At 46.4% G+C, this 14,529-nt stretch overlaps 1 protein-coding gene across 2 annotated transcripts in view; it reads right to left on the bottom strand.

The window, feature by feature from the left end:
* SAMD11 (sterile alpha motif domain containing 11) overlaps positions 1 to 14,529 on the bottom strand; it is a 109,510-nt gene that overhangs the window by 12,912 nt on the left and 82,069 nt on the right. For both annotated transcript variants that reach the window (XM_087878893.1, XM_087878892.1), the window contains exons 8-10: positions 8,984 to 9,099; positions 7,538 to 7,616; positions 4,842 to 5,545 (exon numbers count right to left, since the gene is read on the bottom strand). In XM_087878893.1, coding sequence (XP_087735019.1) covers positions 4,842 to 5,545; positions 7,538 to 7,616; positions 8,984 to 9,099 — 899 coding nt within the window. The remainder of the gene's footprint in view (positions 1 to 4,841; positions 5,546 to 7,537; positions 7,617 to 8,983; positions 9,100 to 14,529) is intronic.

The following is a 14,529-nucleotide window of genomic DNA, read 5'->3' on the forward strand; positions in this document are numbered from 1 at the left end:
CATGGACTGTTGCATTCACAGAGGGATGCAATCAAGATCAAGGGAGGTACTAACTAATTCCACTCTATAATGACTTAGTAAGGCCACACTTGGAATCCTGCATCCAGTTTTGGTCAACATAATAAAGAAAAGATGTGGAGACTCTGGAAAGAGTGCAGAGAAGAGCAACCAGGAGGATTAGGGGACTGGAGGCTAAAATATATGAAGAACGGTTGCAGGAACTGGTTATGTCTAGTCTAGTGAAGAGAAGGACCAGGGGAGACAGGATAGCATCTTCCAATATTTGAGGGGCTGCCCCAGAGAGGAAGGAGGTCCAGCTATTTTCCAAAGCACCTGGAAGGCCAGACAGGGAATAATGGATGGAAACTGATCAAGGAGAGATTCAACCTGGAAATAAGGAGACATTTCCTGACAGTGAGAACTATCAACCGATGGAACTGAAGTTGCCATCAGAAGTTGAGGGAACTTCATCCCTGGAAGCTTTCAAAGAAGAGACTGAGTTTGGAAGGGTGTGTGTGTGGAGAGATCCTAAAGTAGCATCTGAAGTGAGGGGGGTCGCCGATCCAGGTGGCGCGATGGTTGAGGAGAACACCAAGCGATTATCCAGGCATAGGAGAGACTCACGTCTACATGACCTTTTAGGGTCCTTTCCAAGCCTCCAGACCAGGGGTGCTCTTCAGCAGGTTCTGACAGGTTCTGGAGAACCGGTAGTGGAAATTTTGAGTAGTTGGGAGAACCGGAAAGTACCACCTCTGGCTGGCCCCCGATTGGGGTGGGAGATTTTGCAATATCCTTTCCCCAGAAGTGGAAAGGGAATGGGGATTTTGCAGTATCCTTCCCCCAGGAGTGGGGAGGAAATGGGGATTTTGTAGTATCCTTCCCCCGGGAGTGGGGCGGGAATGGGAATTTTGTAATATTTCCCCCAGAAGTGGGGAGGGAATGGGAATTTTGTAATATTTCCCCCAGAAGTGGGGAGGGAATGGGGATTTTGCAGTATCCTTCCCTTGCCATACCCACCAAGCCACGCCCACAGAACTGGTAGTAAAAAAATTTGAATTCCACCAGGCAGTGTCGTTTGTCCACTCCACAATTGAGACGGAAATTCCAAAGCAACGAAAGCAACAAAATTTGTGTCCAGAGCTAAATTCTCTCCAATTTACCGCGGAGGAGAGTTTTATTCAATTAAAAAAAAAAGAATTAAAAAACCTGCAGACCCTTCCAAACGCTTAAAAAAAATCAAAAAATAACCCAAGTATTTTTCCACCCAGCCTCCTCTGCCAACATACTTCTCCCACCCCGTCTCACACGTCTTCTGCTGGAATAAAAACTTTCCGAGCTAAAACGATGGCGAAGAAAAAGAAGAAACGCACAAGCGTTTTATTGGCGGTTTCCGGCCGGAGAGGGAAGAAAAGTGAATGTGTATGCGTGTGTGTTTGTGTGTGTGTGACATTCGCCAAAGGAGGCAGCAACAGCCAAAACAATTCTGACAACAAACAAGAATGGACACGGTACCCGACGAAAGAGAGAAAGTGACTTGCCTCCAAAATAAATACTGTGTTTCCCCCAAAATAAGACCGGGTCTTATATTAATTTTTGCTCCAAAAGACGCATTAGGGCTTATTTTCCAGTTAGGAAAATACGGTACTAAACTCCTTCATCTGCTGACAATCTTAACTGGGGCTTATTTTGGGGGGTAGGGCTTATATTACGAGCATCCTGAAAAATCATGCTAGGACTTATTTTCCAGTTGGGTCTTATTTGGGGGAAAAAATATAGTACTAAACTCCTCCGTGTGCTGACAATCTTAACTGGGGCTTATTTTTGGGGTAGGGCTTATATTACGAGCATCCTGAAAAATCATGCTAGGGCTTATTTTCCAGTTAGGTCTTATTTTGGGGAAAATACGGTATTAAATGCACCCATCTGGCTGACAATCTTAACTGGGGCTTATTTTGGGGGATAGGGCTTATATTAAAAACATCCTGAAAAATCATGCTAGGACTTATTTTCTGGTTGGGTCTTATTTTCGGAGAAACAGGGTACTGGGGGTGGGAGGTATTTTTAATGGCCCTTCCTTCCTCTCATCCCTTATTCCCCATCGAAATGTGGGGGAATCTTTTCTTTTGGAGGCTCTTAGTGTTCAGTCATCCTCCTACACTTGTTAAAACTCCACATTTAAGCCATTTTTGGAGTTCCTCCATCCAAGCATAAGCCCTGAACCAAATCATTCCTTAAACAGCCCTGCAAACCAAAGTTAATGGTGACTGTTGGGAAGATAATCTGGATGGAAACAGACAGGCCTGTCACCTGGGGGGAGCTGAAACATTTGGTTTTTTTTAAAAGTCCTGTGAAACCAGGCCACATTTGGAAGGAACTGAAAAATGAGTTTGGAAGTGGATTGAATAGAGGAGAGGAGAGGAGAGGAGAGTAGAGTAGAGTAGAAGAGCAGAGCAGAGCAGAGAAGAGAAGAGAAAAGAGAAGAGAAGAGAAGAGAAGAGAGAATAGAAGAGAACAGAACAAAAGACAAGAGGGAATAGAAGAGAAGAGGAGAGGAGAGAAGAGAAGAGAAAAAATATAGACGAGAAGAGAGAAGAGAAAAATATAGAAAAGAAAAGAGAAGAGAAAGAATATAGAAGAGAAGAGAAGAGAGAAGAGAAAAAATATAGAAAAGAGAGAAGAGAAAGAATATAGAAGAGAAGAGAGAAGAGAAGAGAAAAATATAGAAAAGAGGGAAAAGAGAAAGAATATAGAAGAGAGAAGAAGAGAAAAAATATAGAAAAGAGAAGAGAAGAGAAAGAATATAGAAGAGAAGAGAGAAGAAAAGAGAAGAGAAAAAATATAGAAAAGAGTGAAGAGAAGAGAAAGAATATAGAAGAGGAGAAAAGAGAAGAAATATAGAAAAGAGAGAAGAGAAAGAATATAGAAGAGAAGAGAGAAGAGAAGAGAAGGAATATAAAATAGAGTGGAGGAGTGGAGTGGAGTGGAGTGGAGTGGAGTGGAGTGGAGTGGAGTGGAGTGGAGTGGAGTGGAGTAGAGTAGAGTAGAGTAGAGTAGAGTAGAGTAGAGTAGAGTAGAGTAGAGTAGAGTAGAGTAGAATAGAATAGAATAGAATAGAATAGAATAGAATAGAATAGAATAGAATAGAATAGAATAACAGAGTCGGAAGGGACCTTGGAGGTCTTCTAGTCCAACCCCCTGCTTAGGCAGGAAACCCTACACCACTTCAGACAAATGGTTTTCCAACGTCTTCTTAAAAACTTCCAGTGTTTGGAGCATTTACAACTTCTGGAGGCAAGCTGTTCCACGGATTAATTGTTCAATTCACTGGCTATGGGAGAGATTTACAGTTGTTGTTTTTTTTTCCCTTCCGAGAAAAATCCCTAAACCTCTGATTTAAGATTTGAATGAAATCCCCCCGTTTTGCTGCCAAGAAAACTTGCACGGATGTATCTAGGAAGCTCTCGGAAATTAACCAGAATTCTCTCTTTTAGACCAAAGCAAAAAATCTAAGCGGCGTGACGACGAGAGATATTTTCCCAACTTAACTTCTTGGCCTGGGAATGTGATGAGTTTTAATTTAACATTTTAATGAGTTGCCCAGATTTGGGGGGGGAGACTTCGAAATAGGGTCTGTGTGTAGACGGAGGGAATAAATCTCTGGAAAAGATTCACAAATTATTTGGGACGGAGTCTCCTGGCTTTTATCCCACAATTTCTGCACCCCCATCTCCGTTAAAAAACTCACTCTGCAAATGAAAGAAGAAATTTAAAAAGCTGGCCTGGCCTAAATCTTCCCCCTTTTTAAATATGGAAATTTTAAATTTTAAATTCGTCTTATTTATAGGGTCATGGGTAAGGCGTTTTAAATTGGGGAGCCATTTTGGATTTAATTCTGTTTTAAACGTATTTTAATGTTTATATTGTATGTTTTTTTTAATTTTGGCTGTTCACTGCCCCGAGTCCTTCGGGAGAGGGGGCGGTATAAAAATCTAATAAATAAATAATAAATAAAATAATAATAAATAAAAAGCACGTTTAATTCTTGGGTGCGTAGCTAACGCAAATCAGTCAGTTGAGAATTCTTGTTGCAGGAGAGCCGACCTCGAAAAAAAAAAACCTGGAGGGATTTTTTTTTACAAAAGAAACTTTTTTGGAATAAGAAGAGATTTCAAGCTGTGCCTTTGGTCAGAGCCTTTGCCTATTTTTTTTCTTTTTTAAAAAAAAAAAACAGAATATGGATTTGGGCACCTTCTTAAGGCCAAGGAAGGGATTGGAAAATGTTAGCAACCGGTTTTCTTCCCCGGTTGCTGGGTGGGCGTGGCCATGGGGGCGTGGCCTACTCGGCTTCCTGCATCATGGCTGGCTTTCCTCGAGCCTCCGGGAGGGCGAGAATGGCCTTCCCCGTGGCTCTGGAGGCCGGAAATGGGCCTGTTTCTGGTAGGCCCGTTTTTCGCCCTCCCAGAGCCTCCGCACGGGCCCTGCACTTACTTGGCATCCAAAACGGGCCGCGTGGAGACTCCCGGGAAGGGTAGAGTGGGCGGAGTCAGCCAATCCTTGCAACTATCGGTTCGGCGAACCAGATTAAAGTTAACATCAGGTTTTCCCGAACTGGCTGAATCCCATCTCTGACTCTGGGTGATGTTTCGGAAAGCTGGAAATGATGGGCTTTTTGTTCCTCTCTCTCCAGAAACAGGGCCCCAAAATTTGGCCCAATCTTTGACCACCACGACTGCTAGATTCCACTTGGGAATTCTACACTTTTGGCCTTCTCCCTCCCCCCCAAAAAGGTGTGTTCTGCCCCACTGAAGTATGTCACCTGTGATTGTCCTCCCCTCACTCACCTGCATGGAAATACGGATTCATCGTATACGGGAAACCGAACGGCAACGGCTGGGGTGGCGGGAGGGAAGCCGTGGGGAGTAGCTTGGCCTCCGATTTGCCGATGGTCGGACCCAGGAGATAGCTAGGCAACTCGGCATTGGCGGAACTACAGGGTGGGTTCTGCCCAGCTGGCACCTCGCCCAGTTCTTTGGTGCCCTCGCCAATCTTTGCCACCTCTTTGCACTCCTTAATCTCGCCAGCAGCCCCACCGCTGTTCTCGGGCTTTAGAGCGTCCGGTTTCTCGTCGTTTGCTTCGCCGTCGCTATCCGAGTCCTTCATTTCCTCGTTGTTGCTGTCCGGTGGACGGCTATCCAACAAGTCTTTGGATTCGCTCTGGCCCAGCGCCTCGGAGCGAGAGTGCGCGGCCTTCCGGCTGCCCCTCCGCGTGCCCTGCTCCTTGGGAGGGGTGGTGGAGACGGCGGGGACCCCTTGGGGGTTGAGCGATAGCAGCGGGGCGTTGTTATGCCGGAGGACTAGCATGGCGTTCCTCCGGGAGAGCTCGTCCCGAAGCGGGTGTCCTTCCGGGATGTCGTGGAGACTCCGCAAAGCGGGATGGTCTGGGGGAAGTCCCGGGTGCAAACTCATGGGGTCGGTCGCCAGGAGCCTCTGGCGGTGAAGGTTCTCCAGTTCTTTCTGCCGGATAATTTCCGCTGACATCTCCAGCCTACGCGGGTAAAGAATTGGGTTTGGATGAGAAGGTCTGTAATTGAAATCCCACTTCTGCCACCAGTAGCCCTTACAACTATTCATTTAGTGACTGTTTGAAGTTACAAACGGAGCTGAAATCAGTGACTTAGGACCATTTTTCACACTTAGGACCACAGCAGCATTCTCGTGGTCACCATGATTGAAATTCAGATGCTGGGCAACCGATTCACATTTATGACGGTTATAGTGTCCCGCGATCCCGTTTTGCAACCTTCTTGGCAAGCAAAATCAACGGGGAAGCCAGATTCACTTAGCACCCATGTGACTAACTTAAAAGAACTGCGCTGATCCACTTAACAACCGTGGCGAGGAAGGTCGTAAAATGGGGAAAACTCACTTGAGTTTTGGGTGTCGATTGTGGCTGTAAGTCGAGGACTGCCTGTATACCGTTTCCGCCTTCATGACTCAGATCCCTGCCTCAAAAATGGGATCTAGTCAGCTGCCTCAGTGGGTGGCTGTGAGGGAAGCTTTTTAAGAAAATCTAAATCCAATTGAAAGGATCTATTTAGATCGGGCAAACCTGTCACACTGGAGACCCTTTTTAAATTAATAGAATAACAGAGTCGGAAGGGACCTTGGAGGTCTTCTAGTCCAACCCCCTGCTTAGGCAGGAAACCCTACACCACTCCAGAGAAATGGCTATCCAACATCTTCTTAAAAACTTCCAGTTTTGGAGCATTCACAACTTCTGGAGGCAGGTTGTTCCACTGGTTAAAGATTCAAACCCTGTTGAAGATTAATGACATCTGGAAGGATGAGAGATTCCACTCCCCCCCCTTTCAAACATCAGGCAATTTAGCGAGGTAATCCTCACCCCTTAATTCTTTTCCAATCTCTTCTACTTCATTTCCCCCAATACTCTGGTCTGGGCTCAAAGTTAAGCAAGCTTTATTCGTACTTGAAAAAGAGACAAGGAAATCACAGACTTGGGGGGGTAAAAAATTACCACCACCACCCCTCAAACGAATGGCAATGGGAAATTATTCCATACAAAGAGACTTTCATGAAGTGGCCAAGCTCAATTTAATTTTAATTGTTTCTTTGGCCCCTCCCGGTCAACGAGGGGGCGAAGCAGAACCTAGCGTGAGAGGCACGGAGGGCCTTGCCTGTTCTGATCTAGGCTTCCTTAGAAAGTATACAGCACAATCTTAGTCCCGGCAAGCCTCTTTTGTTCATACGGCTGTGAATTATTCTCATTCCCAGTCCGAAAGGCTTCTCGAACAGTCTTTCAGGGGAATGTTTATAAACACCCACCTTATCTCCCTTGGAAAGCTGCCAGAGAACTAATTGCCACACGCAAGGCAAGGCCAAACTTGGCACAGAGTCACAAACAGAATTTTCAAATCTTGAATCGGCCAGATGGACTCACTGCTTCCTGCAAAAGCTCACGTCCCGTTCGCTTCTCTTTTATGTCTTATGGGAGGGAGCAATCATCTCCAAGCCTTACTCCCAAGTCGACCCTGTTGCCTTAATTGTTCCTGTCGTCTGGCAGCTCTGCGCACGCGCACACTGGGAACAGGCTCCCGCTGTTCTTCTGCCTCACTGATGTCAGATTCCGGAAGCTGCACATAACTATCAGACGGCCTGGCCCACTCTCCGCCTCCGACGCAGAGCCCTCGTCCGAGCCTTCCCCCAGACTCCAGGACTCACCCATGTTCCTCCCAACCTCCTCACTGTCCGACTCTGCGCCAAGCTCTGCTGGCCACTGGTGGGCCACAACACTGCCAGGCCCAACCAGTGAAATCCACATCTCCTATTCCTCATGTTCTTCAAACGAGGCCGGCTGCCCAGAAAAATCCAGGATAAAAAGGACGCCCCATCGTGCTGGTTCTCTGCCAAGGCTACCCGGTAATTGCTGGCTGTCCAGGGATGAACGCGGGGGCGGGAGGGGCAGGAGATCCCGGGTGCCAAGCCCTGCCGTGTATTGGACTTGTGTTGCAACTCTCACCTGGCAAGGTTTTGTTTCCTGAGCATCTCTTGCTGGCGGGCAAAGATCTCCGCTTGGGCGGGCTGGAGGAAACCGTAACCTTGAAAAAGGGAAGAGAAGCAACGTGAACTCGGGCTACAAGAGAGGGGGAGGGGGTAGAGGGTAAAACATGCGGCTGTGCTTTGCCAGCTCGAGGTTCGGTTTCCCTGCACGCTCCAGCAAGAGATCGAACAACGAACGTCCGGCCCGGAAATTGAGGCTGAGTGAGTGGGTGGATGTGCATGCGAGAGAGAGAGAGAGAGAGAGAGAGAGAGAGAGAGAGAGAGAGAGAGAGAGAGAGAGAGAGAGAGAGAGAGAGAGAGAAGGTGGCTGCAGAGCCAGGAAGGAGATGAATTAATCAGGGGGAAATTGCACCGGGAGGGAGGAAGGGAGGGAGAGATGTAGACGAAAAAGAGGAAAACAGAAAGAAGGGAAAAGGAGGTGGACAAAAAGGAGGGAGGGAGGGAGGAAAGAGGAAGGAAGAAGAGAGATGAGTGAGGGAGGAAGGACTGAAAGAGGAAGGAAGGAGAGAGACGACAGAGGGAGGAAGGGAGGGAGGAAGGAAGGGAGGGAGGGAGGAAGGAAGGAAGAAGAGAGACAAGGGAGGAAGAGAGGGAGGAAGGAAAGAGGAAGGAAGGAGACAAGGGAGGGAGGGAGGGAAGGAAGGACACTGAAAGAGGAAGGAAGGAAGGACTGAAAGAGGAAGGAAGAAGAGAGACAAGGGAGGAAGAAGAGAGACAAGGGAGGAAGGAAGGGAGGAAGGAAAGAGGAAGGAAGAAAAGAGACAAGGGAGGAAGGAAGGAAGGACTGAAAGAGGAAGGAAGAAGAGAGACAAGGAAGGAGGGAAGAAAGGAGGGAAGGACACTGAAAGAGGAAGGAAGGAAGGAAGGAAGGAAGGAAGGAAGGAAGGAAAGACACTGAAAGAGTAAGGAGGAAGAGAGATAAGGATGGGAGGAGGGAAGGCAGGAAGGAAGACACCAGAGGGAAAGAGAGAAAGAAAAAACGAAGGACATAGAATGAGAATGAGCAAACTCATTAATTAATGAATTAATTAATTAATGGACTGCATTAACCGGAGGGGAGGGCGGGGGGGGGGGAAGGAGCAGACTTACACCGAGAGAAGAAATTAATAAAAGAAGCAGCACAGCGAAGGAAGGAGGGGGGGGAACCCCACATTCTCAGGCTCCCTTATCCCTCCCTCCCTCCCCCACCCACCCCTCCCCTCCTTCCAGCGTATTTCCCCCCCTCCCTCAAATGGCCCTTAGGGTGGGGGGGAAAAAAGCAAAAAAATAACCCCCCCCGCTTCCTCCTCCCAATTTAAAGCCTCCGTTCTCCCTCCCTCCCCCAAGCCCCTTCCCTCAAGGGCCTTTCACCCCAATCTGTGTGTGTGTGTGTGTGTGTGTGTGTGTGTGTCGGTGTCCCTCTTACCTGGCGTCTGGCACAAAGCGGAGGGCACCCCCAGAAAAGGCGGTCGCAAGTGAGGCCCCAAAGCAATGTGGGGAGCATTCTGGGGCGACAGGAGAGGTGGCGGGTGGGACATCTCCCTATAGAGAGGAAACACAGAGGAGAAGGTGAAAAAGGAGGCGACAGGAGAAAATCGGAAGATATAGAAACATCAATATTATTTGAATAAATAAATAAATAAATAATAAATAAACTTTATTGTCATTGTATGTGTATACACAGTATTACTTGTGTAATTTATTTGACACCCAAAGACCAGGTCCAACAGACATAACAATCCCCAAACACACTCCCACCCACCACGAATTCCCCACCCCTAAACCACCCAAACATCCACACGACAGACCAAGTCATGCCGTCCAACAGCTCACTGATGGTGGCCCATGAGTTCATGGTTGAGTGCAATTACAGCTCTGGGATAAAAACTATTCGGAAGACGTGCGGTCCGAGTTTTAATCGTTCTGCATCTTCTGCCAGAAGGCAACAGTCCAAAAAGATGATAAGCAGAATGGGAAGAGTCTCCGAGAACGTTATGCAACTTCCTCAAACAGCGAGATGCGAAGATGTCGTCCAGGGCTGGTAGCTGGAGTCCGATAATATTCTGGGCAGTTTTAATGATTCTCTGTAGAGCTTTTATGTCCGCTACAGAGACTGCTCCCATACCAGGGTGGATAAAAATCAATGATTTTTTTAAAAAAAAAAAAATCAAAAAAATCGGATTTTTTTGATTTAAATCGGATTTTTTTGATTTTTATCGAATTTATTTTAATAAAAAACTTTTGGGGTAAAAATCTATCATAGTGCTTTTACATCCCTCGCTAAGCCTTTTACAGAGTCAGCCCTTTTGCCCCCCCAACAATCCGGGTCCTCGTTTTACCGACCTCGGAAGGACGGAAGGCTGAGTCAACCTGGAGCCAGTCGGTCAGGATCGAACTGCTGGCAGCGGGCAGAGTTAGTTAGCCCCCCAAACAACTTGGGTCCTCGATGGATGCCAACAGCTAGCAGGGTGCTTCCGAAGAAGCACACGGGGCGGCAAAGCCAGCGCAAGACCACAAACACCCCCCTACACCCCCCCCGATCGTCGTTTGTCCGCACGCAACACTTCTAAGACTTGCCAAAGGGATCGAAAAGGCCGGGATTGAAATCTGCAAACGTGCATTCAACCATCCCGCTTGCAAGGACGCCTCTCCCCTCCTCTCGACCCATCTGTCTTTCCCCTTCCAAGCCCTCCCCTCCCGTCTGCCTCTGCAGGGCCTCCCCCTCCCCGTCCTCCCCCTTTCCCCCTTCCTCGTCTAAACTAATTGCACAGCTCCCGGTGTGTCTGGAAGACAGCCACGGCCGGGCCAGTCAGGCTGGGGCTGGATCGATCGGCGGCTGTTGAAATGTTAATGCTAATCGCATAACTGTTCCGCCAGAGCCTCGCACTTGGCTGGCAGCGCCAATTAATCTCAGGTAACGCAGCGCATGACCTTCGGGGGCGCTTAAGCGTTGGGCGCCGCGAGCCGAGCGATGCTGATGTAATTACAGCATGAAGGGTGTAATCACCGGACCTAATCCCTCTGGCCTTGCAATTAGACCGGGGGCCGACCGGGGTCTGCCAAGCTCCCTCCCCCCCCCTGGTCCCCCACTCTGGACAGACAGCTGAGCCGATGAATAACGGACAATTAAAGCTAGGGGGAGGGGGGGACAGGGGTGGTGGGGGGAGGAGGAGCCGGTCCTGATCGTAATTAGCTGTAATCATCACAGGGAGACGAGAGGAGGGGGTGGGGGAAGAGCCTTGCCACCTGCTGGGTAAGGACCAATTTGGGAAATCAAGTGGCATTTAACCGCTCTGCCCATTAAGCAGACCCGGTGGCCCTTGGCTGACCTTCTGCGCCGGGCGAGGAAGGGTGGTGGTGGATGGAAGGAAGGAAGGAAGGAAGGGAGGGAGGAAGGGGCCGCAGGGAAATTTGCAGAGGGGCATCAAAAGGGAAGGCGGCTGGGTTAGCCCACCGACCCACCCACCTACCCCTGTCTTTCGGCTGGCCTCCCTCCCCAATTTCCACCCCTCGGCGCATCCTCCCACCGGATCGCGTAACTCAGGTTGAACCTCATTTTCTGCATCCTGACTGGCTCGAGGTTGAACTCGGACGTCCGTCCTTCCGAGGTCGGAAAAAGGAGGAGCCGGATTGTTTTGGGGGGCCAAGAGGCTGACATTGGTAAACTGCTTAGAGAGGGGCTAGAAAGCGCTGTGAAGCGGTATATAGGGCTAAGGGCTATTGCGATGGATGGGTGGGTGGGTGGGCAGCCAGACAGGCAGTTAGAGATAGATAGATAGATAGATAGATAGATAGATAGATAGATAGATAGATAGATAGATAGATAGAGGCAGATAGATAAAGACAGATGCAGATAGATAAAGACAGATCTAGATAGATAGATGATAGATAGATAGATAAATATAGATTTAGAGATAGGTAGGTAGGTAGGTAGAGATAGATAGATAGATAGATAGATAAATAGATAGATAGATAGATAGATAGATAGATAGATAGATAGATAAGATAGTTAGTTAGTTAAGGTAGATAGGTAGGTAGGTAGAGAGATAGATAGATAGATATAGATTTATAGATAGGTAGGTAGATAAGTTAGATAGTTAGGTAGATAAGTTAGATAGTTAGGTAGATAAATTAGGTAGGTAGGTAGGTAGGTAGGTAGAGATAGATAGATAGATAGATAGATAGATAGATAGATAGATAGATAGATAGATAGATAGTTTAGGTAGGTAGGTAGGTAGGTAGGTAGGTAGGTAGGTAGGTAGATAGATAGATAGATAGATAGATAGATAGATAGATAGATAGATAGATAGATAGATAGATAGATAGTTTAGGTAGGTAGGTAGGTAGATAGATAGATAGATAGATAGATAGATAGATAGATAGATAGATAGATAGATAGATAAGATAGTTAGTTAGTTAAGGTAGATAGGTAGGTAGGTAGAGAGATAGATAGATAGATATAGATTTATAGATAGGTAGGTAGATAAGTTAGATAGTTAGGTAGATAAGTTAGATAGTTAGGTAGATAAATTAGGTAGGTAGGTAGAGATAGATAAATAGATAGATAGATAGATAGATAGATAGATAGATAGATAGATAGTTTAGGTAGGTAGGTAGGTAGGTAGGTAGGTAGGTAGGTAGATAGATAGATAGATAGATAGATAGATAGATAGATAGATAGATAGATAGATAGATAGATAGTTTAGGTAGGTAGGTAGGTAGGTAGGTAGGTAGGTAGGTAGGTAGATAGATAGATAGATAGATAGATAGATAGATAGATAGATAGATAAGATAGTTAGTTAAGGTAGATAGGTAGGTAGGTAGAGAGATAGATAGATAGATATAGATTTATAGATAGGTAGGTAGATAAGTTAGATAGTTAGGTAGATAAGTTAGATAGTTAGGTAGATAAATTAGGTAGGTAGGTAGGTAGGTAGGTAGGTAGGTAGAGATAGATAAATAGATAGATAGATAGATAGATAGATAGATAGATAGTTTAGGTAGGTAGGTAGGTAGGTAGGTAGGTAGGTAGGTAGGTAGATAGATAGATAGATAGATAGATAGATAGATAGATAGATAGGTAGGTAGGTAGGTAGGTAGGTAGGTAGGTAGGTAGGTAGGTAGGTAGGTAGGTAGGTAGGTAGATAGATAGATAGATAGATAGATAGATAGATAGATAGATAGATAGATAGATAGATAGATAGTTTAGGTAGGTAGGTAGGTAGGTAGATAGATAGATAGATAGGTAGGTAGGTAGGTAGGTAGGTAGGTAGGTAGGTAGGTAGATAGAGATAGGTAGTATGTAGGTAGGTAGAGATAGATAGAGAGAGATGGATGGATGGATGAATGCATAGATAGGGTAAGAAAGACAGATGTAGGTAGGAAGGTAGGATGGATAGATAAGATACTTTGGGCTCAATTATGGTCATTAAATCGAGGAGTACCTGCATTTATGACCGCTACTGGCACAGAGGCCCTTCTCAAATACATTAGATTAGATTAGATTAATGAGAGTTGGAAGGGACCTTGTAGGTCATCTAGTCCAACCCCCCACCCAAGCAGGAGACCCCACACCATTTCTGACAAATCGCAGTCCGTCTATTCTTGAAAGCTTCCAGGAATGAAGCTCCCACAACTTCCGAAGGCAACTTCTCTTCCATGGGTTGATCGTTCTCCCTATCAGAAAATTTCTCCTTATTTCCAGATTGATTCTCTCCTTGATCAGTTTCCATCCGTTGTTCCTTGTCTGGCCTTCGGGTGCTTTGGAAAATCGCTTGACCCCCTTCCTCCTCTCTGGGGCAGCCCCTCAAATATTGGAAGATGCTATCCTGTCTCCCCTGGTCCTTCCCTTCACTAGACTAACCAGGCCCAGTTCCTGCAACCGTTCATCGTATGTTTCAGCCCTCATCACCCTAGATGGATCAGCCAAAACCCCAAATCTGCCAAGAAAATGACAGAAACAGATTTTGAGGGTTGGAAACTTTTTTTTTTTTTAAAGTTTCTGGAATATGGGTCATTTCTCTCACCCACCCACTCACCTCCGCCTTTCCCCAAGCAAGGATTTCCCCTCCCAGGGAGAGGCACGAAAAACGGGTTAATTCGGACTTGGCAAAGGGCTCTTGAGAATCCGGTGTCACCCAGGCCAATCTGCTTACGGGCAGCTGAGCTGGCAGGAGCTGCTGACGTTACTTGGCAAGGATTAAGCGGGCCTTGGGGAGGGGGGCAAGATTTACGGTCACACTGCAGGTATTAATCTGATCTTCTTTGCAGGGAGGGGGTGTCACACCCCCCATAACTCTAGACCAACTATATAGCCAAACATATGGACTTCTCTCTCTCTCTCTCGCCCTTCTCTCCCCTTAAAAATACCCTCAAACCCCTATGTTTTTCGGCAGTGGTGAAATGTAAAAATTTTTTACTACCAGTTCTGTGTGCGTGGCTTGGTGGGGAGGGGGGGGGGGTAATGTGACTGGGTGGGCGTGGCCAACTTTTTTTAAAAAAAAACTTTTAAAAGCAGTTTTTCTACAACCTCTAAAAAAATGCTTTTAAAAGGCTCTGACGATCCCAGCTGAGTTGCCTGATTGTCAGAGGCTTTTAAAAACATTTTTGTAGAGGTTGTAGAAAAAATGCTTTTAAAAAGGTCTGACGATCCCAGCTGAGCCACACGATCATCAGAGGCTTTTTTTTTTTTTTTTTTACTTTTAAAAGCATTTTTTCAGCCGAAGAGGTTGTATAAAAAAATGTTTTTAAAAGCCTCTGACAATCAAGCTGGGATCGTCAGAGCCTTTTAAAAGCATTTTTTTAAAGGTTGTAGAAAAAATGCTTTTAAAAGGGTCTGATGATCCCAGCTGAGCCACGCAATCATCAGAGGCTTTTTTTAAAAGCATTTTTTCGGCCAAAGAGGTCGTAGAAAAAAGGCTTTGAAAAGCCTCTGACGATCAGGCAACTCAGCTGGGATCGTCAGAGGCTTTT

Source organism: Pantherophis guttatus, chromosome 15 (assembly GCF_059756535.1).
Source record: "Pantherophis guttatus breed Tessera chromosome 15, ASM5975653v1, whole genome shotgun sequence".
Classification (NCBI taxonomy): Eukaryota; Metazoa; Chordata; class Lepidosauria; order Squamata; family Colubridae; genus Pantherophis; species Pantherophis guttatus.